The 16902-nt window shown below is 43.9% G+C and overlaps 1 protein-coding gene across 3 annotated transcripts in view; it reads left to right on the top strand.

Annotated features, from left to right (window-relative positions):
* The window catches only part of BCL2 (BCL2 apoptosis regulator), a 135728-nt gene extending 119042 nt beyond the window's left edge, over positions 1 to 16686 (top strand). For all 3 annotated transcript variants that reach the window (XM_044426686.1, XM_044426687.1, XM_044426685.1), the window contains exon 3: positions 16382 to 16686. In XM_044426686.1, coding sequence (XP_044282621.1) covers positions 16382 to 16516 — 135 coding nt within the window. In that variant the 3' untranslated portion in view covers positions 16517 to 16686. The remainder of the gene's footprint in view (positions 1 to 16381) is intronic.
* The last annotated feature ends 216 nt before the right edge of the window (positions 16687 to 16902 follow it).

Raw genomic sequence — 16902 nt, 5'->3', positions numbered from 1 at the left:
TAAATATGTAGAGAACCTGATCTTAATCCCTCAAGGAATGCAAATGCAGAAGCCTTGCTGAAGTGGCAGGTAAAAACAGGTTAAAAAACCAGCATAAAAAATGTGTGTTACATACCATCAAGTAAGCTCCGACTTACGGCAGCACCATGAATGAATGCCTTCCAAAATGTCCTGTCCTTGAAAGGTCTTGAAAACTCAAAGCTGTGACTTCTTTTATGGAATCAATCCACCTTATATTTGATCTTCCTCTCCTTCTGCATTCATCTTTCCCTCCTCCTCCTCCTCCTTCTTCTTCTTCATTAAATCCTGCTTTCTCATGATGTGCCCCTCAATATTGTTGCATTTGCTTTCAGGGCAGGTTTGACTTGATTACACAGTGACAGAACATGTCTCTTGCATCTTCTCTGGATCTTTCTCTCTCATATAAACATGCAGGTACACAGCTCTTTTGGAAATAGTTTGTATTTTTCCATACTTTGCTTCAACTTTAATTGACCTATTGGGTACAAGATTTGGCCCACAAAATACCAGGAGTCTTTTTCTAAGATACATAAACAGGTAGATATTTATTTTTATATAGAGCATGTAGCATACTGTAGAAATCAATGGCACTTAAGTGCAGTGGGTTAGCAGTATTCTGAATTATACATGCACATTTAGGAAAGACTGGACTAAGCTTTGTCAGGTTTAAAGGAACTAGTTGGTAGATTAGAGAGACTTAGCCTATGAATTGATCTTCATGGATGGCTCTATCTTGTGAATTGTGTTCGTTCATGTAGTACAGCAACCATTTCTGACACTAGGTTGATATATTCAGCTGTATATCTATTTCTTTAATTGCTATTCTTGTTATTCATGCCTTACCTGCTTTTTGATCTGGTATCTCATATTAATCTTTTATTCACTGTGGTAGCAGCCAGACAAATTAGATAACTTATATCATTTTGTCTCACCAAAAGAATGAAATCCTGCTGAAAGATCACAATAGCTGGTTTAAATAATACTGTCGGTATTTGTTACTCTAAGGAAATGGCTTCCCAGGCTGAGTCACAGGTGGGATAGTTTCCAACCCTGCCATGTGGCTCAAGGGCTCTCGCACTAGCAAGGCATCACTGGTGAAAGGGAGGCGGCAGCGCTCGGTAGTGCAGTTAGGCTCCTGCCTAGCTATGTATGGATCTGAGTATATGAGGCTATCCATCCATCAAGGTAGTCACAACTTCCTAGGAGTGAGAAACAGCTGGAATTGGGACCTGTTACATGCCAACAATGCCCTCAGCTCCCTTACACACAATTGTCTTGTAGTCTTCCCCGCCCCACCCCAGTAGTGGGACCCATGCATGTGTCTACCACATTCATCACATCTGTAGTTTTGCTTAGTTCCAGTTCAATCAAGAAAGTTTGGGTGGAAGCCTGCTTCAAACTGAGAATGGGCAGATCTGCCCACACATGGTCTGTGTCATTGTCACACATTTTTACCCACAATCCAATGACTTCTGCATTAATCTGCAGCTTAAAAAAAACAAAGCATGTATTTAAGTACTATTAGATTCAAATGTTTGTTTTGAAAACTGCATGTTTAACTGTATTGTTTCTTGCAAATTACTTAATTAAATGCTTTATTTATTTATTTATTTATTTATTTATTTATTTATTTATTAAAAGCTTTTCTAACCCATCCACAACTAGCATCTTGGGATGGTGTACAATAAAAACAAATATGATAAAAAGCAGCATAGCATCCAACAACTGAGATAATAAAACCCTAGTTATAATCATCTAAATATTAAAATGATGGGAAAATAAAGGCTTTTGCCTGATGCCAAAAGAATATAGAATATTTTGGTGCACATGATCCACCTAGAACTTTCACATCATTCTGAAAAGAAAAAAAAAGTCTGATGGAAGTTTAGATTTCAGTCTGCACATTAGTCTGAGAGATTTGGATCACTAGGTATTTGCAATTATTCCATGTGCATGTTACCTCAGCTGTATCCAGTGGTCAAGATTCTGGAAGTAATTAGGAGAAAAGAGTTCCTTTCCTTTTCATAAGACTGGTTTCATATTGATCTAAAGATGGAATGATTGGAAGGCCAGATCACCTTATGGCTGAAGAACGGTGGTTGTGGAGCCTGCTCTCAGTACCTGACCAGGAAGAATGAAAATACAACCAGCAGCTAACAAAATTTGTTTCTTACCAAGATTGAAATTGCTTCAGACATTGCTCAGATAAACGAAATTGTGGCCTGCTGAAAACCAGAGTGAAGACTTCCTTCACGACAACTGTATTGGAGGAGAAGGAGAACTGCATGGACACGTTAATGCAACACTAAGCTATAAGACAGCGAGAGGCTTGACTGAAGATCTCCTTGGCTGGATTCTTAGAATACTAGGGGGAAGAAAAGCTCCAAAGATTTCATGAACAAATACAGAGGAGCGACCTCTAATGGTCCTGATTGATAGACGCAAAGGCAGAGCTCATAACTCAGTTGCATGTCAGTCATTTGAATATGCTTAACCTTCATAGCAATGGACTACAAATTCAGATGCAAATAAATGATGGGGACCATTCAAAGAACCAATCAAAACTTTTCCATTTCCATGCTTGTAGTGCTCTGTCATTACAAGTCTTGATTGGTGGCCTGCATATGGTTCCTCATGGGATTCCATCTGTTGATGTCATTGCTGATTTATATTGCATCATCACTGTACACAGAACTTTACAAAATATCTGGTCAGTTTGATATGGCAAGGAATACACAGGCCAAATCTTGATAGATGAGAGGAGTGGAAAGACAGCAAGCCAGAAGAGACTCATGGATAATCCTTATGTGGTCTGTAAGGGGAGAATTTGAACCACTGTTCCAGCAAACAGTTTTCACAGCGGCTTTTAGATCCATTGCTTTCTGTTTCAGATCTTTAATAATCCAACACACCTTTTTTGCCATCCCTTTCCATGAAGCATGAGAGAGTCAGATGCTTCTCTGTTTATACCCTGACCTGGAGCTAGAAAATCATCTAGAACAGCAAAGACCAGGAAAACAGAAAGACCAGATAATCATCCTTCATTAGTTCCCTTCTGGGCAAATCATGAAATGTGATCCCCAAAGGCTTTCCGGAGGCACAACAATGTTTAAGAGATGAGTTTTAATTAAATCCCCGTCCCTAAGAACCAATGGGGTTTCAGATTACTTGAGTTGTTGTCTCCCTACCCTGCTACACTGAGGACAATCTGTCCACGTTGCACCCATGGCAGGCACAAGGCATGTCTGTTTGAGATTCAGGACAGTGTGACACCTCACCCTCCCTCTGCGCACACAGAAGCCAGCTGAACTGCTAGTAGCATATGATTTCAGCACAGCACTGTCGGCGGGCTGGAACTTTGCATCCTCCTGGAGGGCAGGCTAGCGAGAAGCAGAGGGCTGGCCATGCATGCTGCCTCACTGTGCCTGGCAGCAAGGCCAGCTTTGCCTGGTCCAGCCCTGCACAGCTGGCAGTGACCCCGCAGGAGGAGTTCCTTCTCTGTGGACAGGAGGGCTGCAGAAAGGGAGCACTGCGTGCTGAGGAGGCGGCAGCCCGTGCCAGGGGATGATTATGATCCAGTCACTAGGCCGTATCTGGAGACTTGATGGAAACCAAAATGGGGTGAATTTGCTGGAAGGTGTGTAGCAATGTTTATTTTATAATTATTTTTTAAAATAATTTTAAGTTTTAATTTAAAAATTTAAAAATAATTTAACATTATTTTATTTTAAAAGATGCACGTACTTCCCTCCAGCAGGGCCTTCAGGACTGCTTACAAAGCCAAGATAAAATACATGCTCATAATAAAGTCCAGGAGAGAGAGAGAAAGAAATATAAATATAAATATAAAAATATGCTCATAATAAAGTCCAGGAGATAGATTGATAGATAGATAGATATGCTCACAATAACGTCCAGGAGAAAAAATGCCTTTGATTCTATGGAGGAAATGGCACAAAGTGAGCCCAGCACTGAGAAGGTTCTCTCCGTCGGGTCTCTGCCTAGAGAGGGTGATGCACCAGGGGGACGGGAGAGCCTTTGAGGGTGGCTTCGGTGCATAGGTGGGCTGCTGTGGAATGAGTCCTGCTTCAGGTGCCCAGAGGGGGCTTCAACCATAAAGACCAGCACTTTGAAACAAACTGGAATCTAGTGAACTTGCTTCAGTGCTGCTGAGAGATTTCCGTGCCAACAGAGGCAGCTGCCTTGTGTCAAATCAGCCCAACAGTTTGCCCAGCTCAGTACTGAGTGCCTCCCAGTGGCTCACCTTTGCTTTAGAAAGGAGATTTTCCCGATGCGCATCCCAGTGGCCTGTGGCCATTCCTCTCAGGAACCGTCAATGGCTGGGGGCTGCTGGGAGTTGTAGTCCGACACATGTGGAGGGAGCCGTGTTGCCGAGCTGCCTAGGGAGCAAGACCCATTGAACTCAGCAGGGCTAGCTTTTGGCTAGAGATGCCAAGCATGGCATTGTCAAATATTCATTTTTAATGTGCACGTAATTACTAATGCTGTTACTCTTTGTTTTGGTTTTCCCCTATATGTTGCCATCGATACAAAGCCTGAGTGGAGTAGATTTCTGCCTAAAGCCTGCCATTTCAAATGGGCAAACAGAAGCAGCTTTGGCAGAAAAAGGTCTTGATTATTAACATTGCCTTTTTAGGATTCCGTCCTTCACAAATAAGTGCACCCAGGTGAAATAAGGAGGACAGGTGGGTAAAGGGCTGGGCCTGATCCTGTTTCCCCGCCAGTTCTTCGTTCAGAACTGTGTTTGTGTGGGCACAACTGGAGATGCTCACGTGTCAAATGAGAAACTTTGTTCTCAGTTGAGGGTACATCACAAACATTCCTTGGCAAGGCTGATGTTTAAAAATGTATTTACCCTCTTAACGCTGATGGAACTAGAATAGGTCACAAGCTAAATAACTGAATGGCTGGCCTTCAGGTGCAGGTTCTGCCACTTTGTGGAGTCAGGGATGGGGAAGAGGCAGGAAGGAGGAACAGTATATTAATCATGAGAATCCATTTAACTCTTTAAAGCAAGGGTCTTCGACTATTTTTCAGGCAGGTGAGACAGAGACGGAACCCATTTGCAATATTCAAGAGCATTGCAAAAGAAAAGAAACACATGAACAAACTAATTGCACCAAAAGGGTGGGGTGGGTGGGTACAGTATCTCTGATTTGGGAATATAATCCTCTCACTTTGAAGCATTGAGCTAACACTTGTCAGCGTTCTCCTTCCTATCAGCATTTCCCTGCATCTCGATCAAGCGCAGAAGAAGGAATTATGGCGCCTCTCCACCCCAGACCCCCTTTTTGGAGCTCCTCCTCAGTTAATCCTATTGCATGCATTTCCCCTCTTTTTCTGCCCAAATTTAGAGGCTCAGAAGTAAATATAGGGAAGTTGTGTTAATCAAGAGTCTGGGAAGTTAATGTAAAGGAAATCCGTGCAAATGTAGAAGCTGGGCAGTCATGGCAAGGAAGATTTGCTTAGCCTTTAAATTGGTGCAAATTTAAATGAGGAAAAGAATGTGAATTGTGAGATTTGCTGTTCTTCAGCTCCCTCTGCAGGGCTGATGCATGGACACTAAGGCGTGTTGCATCTGCTGCAGCTGTAGAAGCATTGATCATCTCTTGGAGGACCATTGTGTCTTCCTCGTAGTGGCCTTCCCCAAATGGTGCACTCCTATCCTCGGGGATGTGTGGAACGGTAGTCCAACGCACTGGGAGGGTACCCAATTGGAGGAGGCTGCTGCACAGCCTTACCAAAAGCAGTTTCTTGGTGTTTACATTTGGGGAGGGCAGGTTGTGGCAGAATAAATCCACACATCTGTGAAAACTGTCACAGAGGAGGGACTGGAGCTTGTGAAGGGATCTGTGGTTTGTCCCCGTTTTCATCTAGGCTGTGCTGGACAAGATGCTCCTCAGAGGGATCTGTGAACTCCATGATGGGTGACGACCACAAAGATCCAGGAAGAGCTGGACTAGAGTTCCAAATGAGCTCCTAGCCAGTCATGGGAAGAACGTGAGGGTGGATCGAAGGCACGTATTTCGAAGTCAAGAGGCAATTTAGCATCTGGGTATTTAGAGAAGGAGCAGGCATTGAATTGGAGCAGTGCTGAGAAGCAAGAGACTGAGAAATGCATGACTGGGACCTCATGCTGAGCAGCTGATAATACAGCCTGCTCAAATGAAGCAGAATCTCTCCCTCCACCTTGTTTTTTGCTTGCTCAGAGCCCAGCTTCAGCAAATTCTTCCTAAGAATCCACTGTTCCACTGCAGAATTCTTCTCCGTTGATGGTTGTCGTCATAGTCTTTTAAAAATCTCATTCCGCATCCATCAATCATAAATCCTCTGGTAGAGTAATAGGGCTAGCACTTCTCATTATGTTTGTTCAGCCAGTTTGTTGAACAGGATCCATATCAGACCACTTGAGCTGCCGGCCAGATGTGATCTCACTTTGTCCAGATCTTGAATGTGCGAAAGCTTTCGTGTTTGAAGGATGAGATGGTCTGCAGCCAGAAATATATGTATCTTCTGTATAAATATTTCAAAGATGATTTATCCAGGCATGCTACTAGTCCCCATGGTGGTGATTTGCAAAGTTAATGCTCTTTTCCTCTCTCAGACCTCTGAAGAGTCTCTCCAGTTGCAGCCGCTTGGTTTCTGCAAGCAGCAAACATGTTTAACAAATGTGTCCCTTTTCTGAAGCAGCTGCCTGCTGACAGCAACCGTGCACCCAATCTGCTTTTGGGACATTCAGCTTAATAGCCACTTGCAGTTCCCATTTCTCAAATTGCTTTGTGAATAAACTCCTTTTATGATGGCTTGAAAGTAATAGGCACTGGCAGCTGTGACATGTGAGGAGTCTAAGTGGTTCGTATTTGCTCAAAACGATGCAGGAAAGATTCTCACGCTTGGCCAGCGGTTTCACATCTGGAAACAAATCAAATTGCTGCTTTAGCATTGATCTGGAAGTTATTATATTTCTGTGAACCACTTGTAAAATTGAGAAGTGCCTTCGATCTGTGTGTGGTTGTGAGTGTGTGCATTGCTATATTTATTGTTTTCTTTTAAATCATTGGAGCTAGCACTGATCCCACCAAAGTAGATTTTCTTCCTCAGACAACCATGATTAACTGCTGATTTCATAATACCATTGCAGCTGCTCTGCTGGTGTCAGATGGATAATTGCATTTTTTTAGAGGTGGCCTTTCCAAGAATGGAAGAAAAAAAAAAAGAATGCGAACCCCCACAGGAGCTGTCTTTTGGATATTGCAAAGCAGTGTGTAAGTGAATTAAGTTGGAGACGCCAAGAGTAATTGCTGTAAAGTTTCCCAGGCAGGCCTAGCATAGCAAGCATCAGACTGGAGTGGGTGGATGGCGGGGGCGGGGGGGAATGCTGCACACACTCCTCTCTCAATCAAGGGAAAGATTTCTCGTTTCCCTAGTCATGGCAAGTGTTCTAGCAGTCTCAGACTTCCCTCTTGTAACTCAGTCTCACAGGCCTCCTCACCTGCCCGTAACTGCAACTTCCACCTCATTAATATGCTGAATAGCTCCCAAACAAGGCTAGTGAGGGAAAACAGAGAAAGCGCTTTTCATGTGTTCTCAGATAATACCTCAGCTATCCTTACAAATTCCAGCAAATTAGGCTTGTCTTGTCGACAAGGGAGGCTGAGACAGAAGGAGTGTGTCGGTTCATGGCTGAGGTGACATTTGAAGTGGAGATTTCACCTTAAAATCAGCAGGAATGGTTCATCATGCATTAGACAAAGGGACAGAGTGATAGGGGAAATGCAGGTAAGCATGTTGGCCTTCTCTTTGTGTGTGTACATATTATAACACTTGTGCAAGAGTGGCCAAAGAATAATTCCATATGATAGTGCCCGTTAGTGTGAACCCTTTTGTCTGCAATGCCCCCACCTGTGCTGGCTGTCACGGAGAATCTGTGAGTGGTTGGAGTGATGTTTGTGGCATCAGACTTTCAACGGTTAAGCATCCTGGATTGGATCTAGACTCAACTCTACTTAGAAGAGGCTGATTAAAATCAATGGGTCCGAAGCCAGAATCTGCATGCTTTCAAAACAACGTCCCTTAAAATCAATGGGATTGAAGCTGGAATCTGCATGCATTCCAAACAACACCCCTTCCACCTGAAGTGGCATTGTCCAAGGAGGGCTGTACCATTCTTTTTGTCTGAGTTCCAAGATCAAGCAAATATATGACTTCCCAAATGTACACCCTGCTAGTTCACTTCATTCTTTTAAAGATAAACTATGTCAAAATGCAGTAGAAAATAGAATCTAGAAATGATCTTCTTGCTTTAATGTCTGGACAATGTCTAGTAGAACAAAAACAGAGGTCTTTTCTCTGATCTTTATCACACCAAAGTACATGAACTATCAGACTACAATTTCAAAACCAAAGCTTTAAAACACATTTGGATATAGGGAAGATGTGTTATATTAGATAGAACTGCAACAATTTGAAATGTCACTGCAAGCACATCATAATGACCCAGTTCACACTATTATTATATCTTGGTCTGCATTCTACAACATGGTGTCATTGACATCCCCCAGCTCACACATAGGTAGCCCTACAGGTTTGTCTATCAAGGACATTGTCACAAACAGCCTTGTTTGAAAAGTCCCCAAATTTCAGCCTCCTGCCTTTTACATTTTCTTTTTCTTTTAGAAATCAAAACATAGCTGGCACCAAAGTACTCAGAATCTCCCTAGGAATAGTAATATCGGGGTATAACCAAAACGATAGAACAAAAGATGGTTCAGTACAGATAATCTTAGTCTCTGTTAAAAGTGAATATTCTTAGCTAAAATCTCCAATAAATAGAATTAAAATCCATTATGGGAAAGTTTTGCTATGATTTTTTAAAGTTAGCAGGCCAAACTATTGTTATGCAGAGAAGCAGTCAATGAGTCAAGCACTGTTATGCAGATTTTCTTGTTTTGCATAGCTTCAGAAACTATTAAACCTTTAATTAACTGTACTTGCTGAGAGCCTAGAGCTACCCTTATGCTGACTGAAGCCACTCTGGGGAAAACTCCAGCTGGGGCAAAGGCTTTTCACATGCCAAACTTCTTCTGCTTAAGGAACTTTCATCTGGGGTCAAAAGTGACCCCAGATGTGACTCATACTAGTTTTTTGTTAATAGAGGATATTAAATGAGCCACTGTGCTTTGTTTAAGCTGCAGTATATGCTGGGAGCAATTTGCCTAATTACCTACCTAAGTACAGCTTGTTGTGTTGTCAGAACCTGGGCGGCATGGCTTCTTTGGAGAGGAAACATTCCTCAAATAACCTAACCATTGCCCATTGTTGGGCAAACCTGTCCTAATTTACACATGATTTAGTGCAATATTTGCACTAAAAACACACAAAGCCACATACTGTACATCCTTTTTAAAAAGCAGCATTGTTGCTGCAGTGTGCGTGTGCTGTTTTGGGCTGACATTTTGATGAGATTTTGATTTAATAAAGCAGCAAAGTTGGCTTTCCTTCTGCCATGTCTGGCAGCATCACCTCTGATCCCAATGTCTGTTCAAGAGGAAGACATGGGGACTTGCTTGCATGATGGATTTTTACTTCCCAGCTGCAGCACTGTGGGTCAGGGCAGAGCATGTTGTTTGCATGCGGGAAGTCCCAGGTCCAGTCCTCAACAGTTTCAGTTAAGAGGCTCTCAAACCAGCAGCACCGGCTCGGAAAGGTCCCTTCAGTGGACGTCTGAGAGCTGCTGTTGGTCAAAGTGAGGTCGGTGGACAAGATGGGAGTGTTGGGCTACAATTCCCAGGATTTCTGACCATTGTGGCCATGCTGGCTGGGGCGGATGTGAGTTGTGGGCTTGCACATCTGGAAGACACCAGGGCAGTGAAGTTTGTTATGCATCGTTTTCTAGCCGCAAGGCTTACGAACAATGGCTTGGAAATAATTACACCAAGTACAGCTCTGGGCAAGTAAGTCAGTTAGCAAACAAACAAACAAACAGACAAGGCAGCCGAAAGGCAATCAGCATAAAACACACAGATATACACATACAACCACAATAAAACGAGCAGCAGATACCTGTGTAATTAGGGCTCTACCATATGAAATTATGGTCTTGGGGTATGGTGGAGAATGTTTTGCCTTTCTCACATAGGCCAAGCACATGTGGTCAGAGAGGGTTTGAGTGATGTCACACGTCCCTCGTTCTTCCTGATTAATGGGAGCTGCAGACACCATGTCCCCTGGCCCCATGTGAAGCTGGCATCTGCATCATTCACTCCTGAGTCATCAGGGCAGCCTGAAAGAGGAACACCTTGGGTGGCTGTTCCTCCGCCAAGCCTTGGGAGGCTCGCCAGCCCTTCACTCGCTGCAGTGTGGCTGAAGAGGATATCCTGTTGGACCAGTGATAATGAGGGAAATAAAATCACTTCCTGAACAGCTGGTTAATTCAGGTAGAAAATAAAAGGCGAACAAATGAGAAAGGGAATGAGAGAGAGAGAGAGAGAGAGGAAGTCAGCTTCCCCTTGCTGTGTCTCCTGACTGCAGACTGCAGCACCAAGGAAACTGGCTTCCCCACCTGCCAGCCCTGCGGGATAAATATCAGCCAGCAGGAATGTTGGGTCTTTGCAGAGTAGAAGGACCCAGCAGGACGTGGGGTGAGGATGAAGCTGCCGTGGGGCCACCGGAGAACTGGCCAGCTGGGAGCAACTGTCCAGACCCCACCACCAGGGACTTTCAGCTGGAGATGGCACGGGCTGAACTGCATGCGGAGATCTTGGCCCAGCTCTCTCCAAGTGTATTGAACTGTGCACCCCATCCTCCTCAGCAATCTGGCTGGGGATGATGGGGGTTGAAATCCGACACACTGGGAGGGTGCCAAGCTTAGGAAAGCTGCTCTGCCCTCTTAACTAGCACCACCTCCTAAATATGCCTAGTTGGAAGTAAAGGTCCATTTGGGGTTTAGTAGTAGTGCATGGACCCCATCTAAGTGGACCTTTACTTCCAGCTGGGTTTATTTAGGATCCAAATAATCCTTCAACAGTAGATAGAATCCTTAAAAGAATGGTCCAACCCAGTGACCATGCTGACTAGGGATGGTGGGATTTGTAGTCCAACACATCTAGGGAGCACCAGTTGGAGAAGGCTAGATGACAGTTCGTTGTATCACTCCTTTACCATATACCTATGAGAGGTGGCAATGTTTACTTGGAGAAAGCCGCACTGAAGCCATTGGACTTCCATAGGATTGTGCTGCATCTCTCTTATGGACCAGTCCTATGTACATTGCAAGCCAACATCAGTCGCAGTGGTGGGGAGGACTCCTGCTCTCATGTAAAGCACGTCTCGTGAAGAAAATCCAAGTTTGAAATTCTGGCACCTTCAGTAAAGATCTCAGGTGGGGACCTGAGAAGACCTCTCTTTCTCTCTCTGTCTTTTCAGCCCTGAGGAACCAGGACCAATCAGACTAGCAGCACTGGGTTAGATGGACCATTGTGTCTTGCTTCGAATGAAGCTGCTTTACTTCTTTTAAAGGATGCTTTTGCTTACCTTTCAGAGCTCAGCGCGCCTCTAAGGAAGCTAGCAGTAATACAAAGACAAGTGCACAGAAATTGCAATTAAATGCAGGGGCAAATCTAATGATTTCTAAGCACCAAATGCAAATTGGAATAACTGTTTTAAATATTAGTGTTTTAAGTCAGCAGTGATTGGGCCATTTGTATCGCCCTGGGAAGGGAATTCCAGAGGTGTGGGGTCACCACTGAGGAAGGCCCTGTCCCTTGGACCTGCCTGTCTAATGACTTGTGCTGCTGGATCTAAAGAAAGGCCTCTGAAGCAGATCTTTATGCTTGGCAGAACCATGGAGGTGGTGATATATATGCAAGACACAGATGTTTTGACATGATCATCAAACTGGACATCAGCAACTGGTTGCATCTGATTATCTCCCTTCTTGCATCTCTGGCATGGGATAGCAGGAGACTGCAGATATAGATGGGTAATCTGTTCCCCCAAATTTTTCCAGCTTCAGCCCTGTGATCCCAAGGGCTCAGTTCGTGAGATACCCAGAAATTAGCATTCATTTGACTTGACTTCTTGGACTTCCTGCGGGTTCCTGTCTGCTCTCCCATCCTGATTCTCTGTTGGTTTAGTGCATAAAATAAGTCTGGGTATTTGTTTAAATCAGGTTTCATACTTAAACAAATAGGGACAGGCTGTTCAAACAAGCTTCGGAAATAAGTCTAATCAGGATGTTTGAGAAAGCAGCAAAGAGGAAAGAGAGGACTCATAAAACAGTTACTTAGAATATATGGTACAGCTGCCATAAGGTTGATGTTGATGTTATTGTTGTCAGTGAGAAAAGGGGATTTCCCACTGTGTATTTTCTGCCGATGTTTCTTATCCCTCATCATAATTCAGAGTATTTACTTTGTCTTAAAGTCACCGCAGCCCATCCTCCTTGTTTGTGCCAACTCTCACAAACAACCTGTGTGCCTCCCACTAGCTGTGAAATTAACTGTGCTGGAGAACAAGCCAATCAGACAATAATATCCTGACATCTAATAATTCCATCTTCTTACTGACTTCTGTGATTGTGAGAGGCCATGGACTGGATGTGAGCAACAGTATTTACAACGACTTCTCTTTCTGGTGTGTTATTAAATTGCTTTGATTGGAGTTGCAGTCTTAGATTACCTTGGCTTTGCTTTGACTATTCATCTTTCTCTTTTTAATCAAGCTCTTTCAAACTTTTTGAATGGGGAGGAAGCTGAACAATTGTTGGGAAACCATCAAAGGAGAGATGTTGAGGGAAAGCAGGTCAAGCCTTCTGGCAAACCCTGGATTTGGCTCCAGACCTGAGGTTCTGCAACAATGTTCGCTGACTTGTGAGAAGGCCCATTCCTTGTGCTGGTCAATGTGGCCTCTAAAGACACAGGGACATGAAACAGGCACTCTTCAGGTGATCTTAGGTTTTAGGAGGAGAAGGCATGTGGGAAATACCCAGGGTCCAAGCTATTTGGGATTTTGTGGGCAAAGCCAGCACCTTGACTTGGGCCAAGGTGTGGGCATTGTCCATATCACCATGCTGATGGCCAGTGGACTTAGGAGCTGTTGCAGATCAGTCACATGAGAACTTTCGTCGCACCTCAAACACAGGCCTTTCAGGGAAACTTAGTCACATATCTATGGGCAAGTATAACAGGGACTAAGTTTCCCTGAAAGGCCTGTGTTTGAGATGAGGCGAAAGTTCTCACATACCTGACCTGTGAACTCCACTGCCCGTCATGGTGATATGGACAACGGTGAGCTAAGTGTGATAGGATTCCTCATGGCACACTGCAGGTCTGGCCAAAGTCATTCAGCTGCCTGCATCTGGCAGCAAAAGGCATTCCTCCCCAAGTGAAAGTGTCCAGCACCCAGGGCCAGCCAAGCTTTTTTAGCAGCTGAGCTAGAAAATCTTAGATTTCGCCCTCTCACAGGCATTGCACATGCAACATTTTGTGCGTCTAAAGCCCATTTCCGCAGCTGCCGGTGAGTGATGAGTGATTGAATGGAAGGGGCTAGACCAAAGAGACCCCAGAGTCTGGTTAGGCCTATTTGAATCCCAACCTGTGCAGTAGCTTTCTAGTAGGGCTGTGCAGGTGTGGATGAACCGAGCTTAGCCATATCCTTGGCTGGGCCCCCTCTCTTTGGTCATCACCTCATGCGTGTGGCTTGCTCAGACACAGCACAAGAAGAAGGCACGCTTTCTAAAGTGACCTTCCCTGGGGTGCAGCCTGGCAACAGAAGGTAAAGTAAAGGATTTCTTTAGAAATGATTTTGCTTGTGCATAGATTTAATAGCTTTTCTTCAACATTGTTTTAATGTTTTTATCATTACTTCATGGACTTTACAAATTACTTGTCCCTTTCCAAGTTCCAAACTTCTATTATCTTGTCTATTCCCTTCTCTTTGTAAGCTAAAACAAAAAAACCCTGCATTTTTGTATTCTGTGGTCTATGCCATCATTCATGGACATTTTTAATCTACAAGACTCACTCTTAGGAATCTACTGACAGCAGCCATGCTTCAGCCCCAAGTTAGGTATTTTTAAAGCCATTAATTTCAGTGGAGTTAAAAATACTTAATTTTGATTTAAATAGAATTGGGCATACTAGACTGTGGCTGGTAAGTATTAAAAATAAAAAATAAAAACAGTCTTTGGGACCAGAATAGTTCATTCCTTCCTTTTGTGAAAAGGTGGAAAAAACAGGAAATAACTCTGCCTATTTTTGCTTTTGTTTGTTTGCAAAAGAGAAATTGTGGGAGTTAATTCGGTTTCCCTAAGTAACTGTGTCTCTTTGAAGCCCAGCTCCACGGGATTTGAGAGGCACCATGTGACAAGTCTGATGCGCCATCTTGTGTTGGTTGTTAAATGTGTCAATAAGAATAATTCCTGCATCCGGAACCAGAGGGGTGATTAGTGCCCAGCCATGCCTGTGACTCCGCCAAGCTCGGCTCCCTCACCCTTACCCAGCAAGTTCCCCTGATGATGGGGCTGGTCACACCCCTCACTTTTGGAATGTCTCTTCTAACTCACAAGGGAAAGGGAAGCATGGCAGCAGTTCAAATGAAGTGAAACCAAAACCACCCAGTCACTGCCACCATCCTCTGCCTAGCATCTTATCACGAAGGCGCCAAGCTTCTCAGCTTCCCTTCGCAGCAAGAGAGCAAAGCAGGAAGCTAAACCAGAGCTCCAGTGGGGGTGACCTGAGTTCCTGGCTTCAGTCCAGTATTTTGGCATGCAAACTGAACAGAGAAAACACATGTCTTGGCAGCTCCATAATTAGTGTGAAGGCCCTTCTCAAGCCACCTCTGTCACCTTGGACTCCAGTGGGCTCAGTGGCACGGAGCGCCTTCTACCAGCTTCAGCTGGTGGCCCAGCTACGCCTCTATCTGGACAGGGATGTCCTGCCTTTGGTAGTCTGTGCTCTGGTAACACGCTGGTTAGCTGGCAGCCATATGTTCCATGTGACTCTACTCTCAAAGAGGGCCCCAGAGCTGCAAAATACAGCAACCAGAGTCTGGAAGACCAATGCTGGCCCATTTGCATTGGGTGCCTGTATGTTTCTGAATCTGATTCAGGGTGCTCCCCCATTATGGAAAACTCTCAAGGTTCCCCAGCACCAACGCTGACGTCTTTCCAGCTCCAGGTCGAGGCTGTTTTCTCTGCCCGTGTATATGATATGGCATATGAGCGGGCATATATATTGCTTTTATCAGGTTCAAATAGTCCCCAGGTTATGGACCAGTTCCATTCCCAAGAAAATCCTGAAGCTGAATTTGCATGTAAGCTGAATCACATGCACATAAAACACTAAGAAACACTTCCATATACATTAAAACACCTTAAACAAAGTGTAGCATTTTAATAGCGAGAACAATGCAGTAATAATACAGTTGCTACAGGTACTGGGGGAGAGAGAACCTGGACAATGTCTTATTCCATTCCAGCTGTTAAGTGGTTATCTGTTGAGGATTTTATATCATGTGTTTATTGTCTTGTGCTTTTGTTTGTGATTTACAATGTGTATGAACTGCCCAGAGAGCTTTGGCTATTTGGTAGTATGGATATGAAATAAACAGTAATCTAAATCCTCCCCCATGCAAAATAATAATAATAACAATCCTACAAAAAAGTGTCTGGTTTGGTGAAGACAGTGCTGGTTAGGTAACCAAAATAACTTAGCAGAGGCAAATCCAGAAAAATTGGTTTGGAGAAGCAAGAAGTGCCAAAACCATGAATAAGAGACAAAGGATTGACTCCATGCTATAGAGGACCTTTGTGTGCTGTGACAGAAAGGTGGGAGAGTGAATTGGGTAACAGGAAATACTTAGGCAAGCCTTCCCAAATCTAGTACCAATAAGTAGCGTTGGACTACAGTTCTCAGCATCCTCCAGGAAGCTGGAGCTGGGGATGCTGGTGGTTGTAGTCCAGTGCCACTTGAAGCAACCAGATCTGGGAGAACTGATTTAGGGGAATTGTCTGCTTTTTCTCACTGCCTGTTAGACTTATCCTAGCCTGGTCCTCCAGAATGCTTATTAATAGGCAATTTCATTTGCAGCAGATTCGGCTGGCTGGCAAGAAAGCAGGTCTTGTGCAGAATCCTGGGGGAATCTTCTCTTCCTCCTCTGTTGGAGTCCCATTGCTCCAAGCAGGAAGGAAACGATCCAGCCAAAATAGGTTGTTCTCAGCTTCCATAGTCGCTCTGGTTGCATGTTCAGCTGATGGCAAAGAGTCACTTAGTTAATATCTGATGCAAGGTCTGTCTTCTGAATCTCATCTCTCCCCCCCCCGCCTTGCTTATTTTCCCAGGATGCCTTTGTGGAGCTGTACAGCAACAACATGAGGCCTTTGTTTGACTTTTCCTGGCTGCCTCTGAAAACAATCCTGAGCCTGGCGGTCGTGGGCGCGTGCATCACCCTCGGTGCTTACCTGGGCCACAAGTGACTTCAACCAATGTATGGACTGATGGAAAGCCTTTGTTAACGAAACTGAAAAGAGCAGGGGGGCAGAGGAAATAATATGTGGTATGTTTGTTTTTTTCTGGAGCATAATGCTATTATTTTATGAGCCAAGTATCTTTCTGTCTAAATATTAAATCAGCTATTACTGCCAAAGGGAATATTCATTTATTTTCTACACTGCCGGAGAAGAGTTATTTATTAAAGATATTTTACATTTAACCTGCTATTTTCCTGAAATTCTGCAACCTGTACGCATATACAACATGATATTGTTGTAATGAAGTTTAAGGAGACTCCAAAGATCTTCAGCTTTCTAGCAACGTGTCATCCAACAGACTATTTTATTACAGTAGATTGAAGAATGGGCAT

The sequence above is a fragment of the Varanus komodoensis genome, unplaced genomic scaffold (genome assembly GCF_004798865.1).
Source record: "Varanus komodoensis strain SLA01 unplaced genomic scaffold, ASM479886v1 scaffold17, whole genome shotgun sequence".
NCBI lineage: Eukaryota > Metazoa > Chordata > Lepidosauria > Squamata > Varanidae > Varanus > Varanus komodoensis.
Note: the sequence above shows the minus strand (reverse complement) of the source record. Positions and strands in the feature narration are given on the sequence as shown.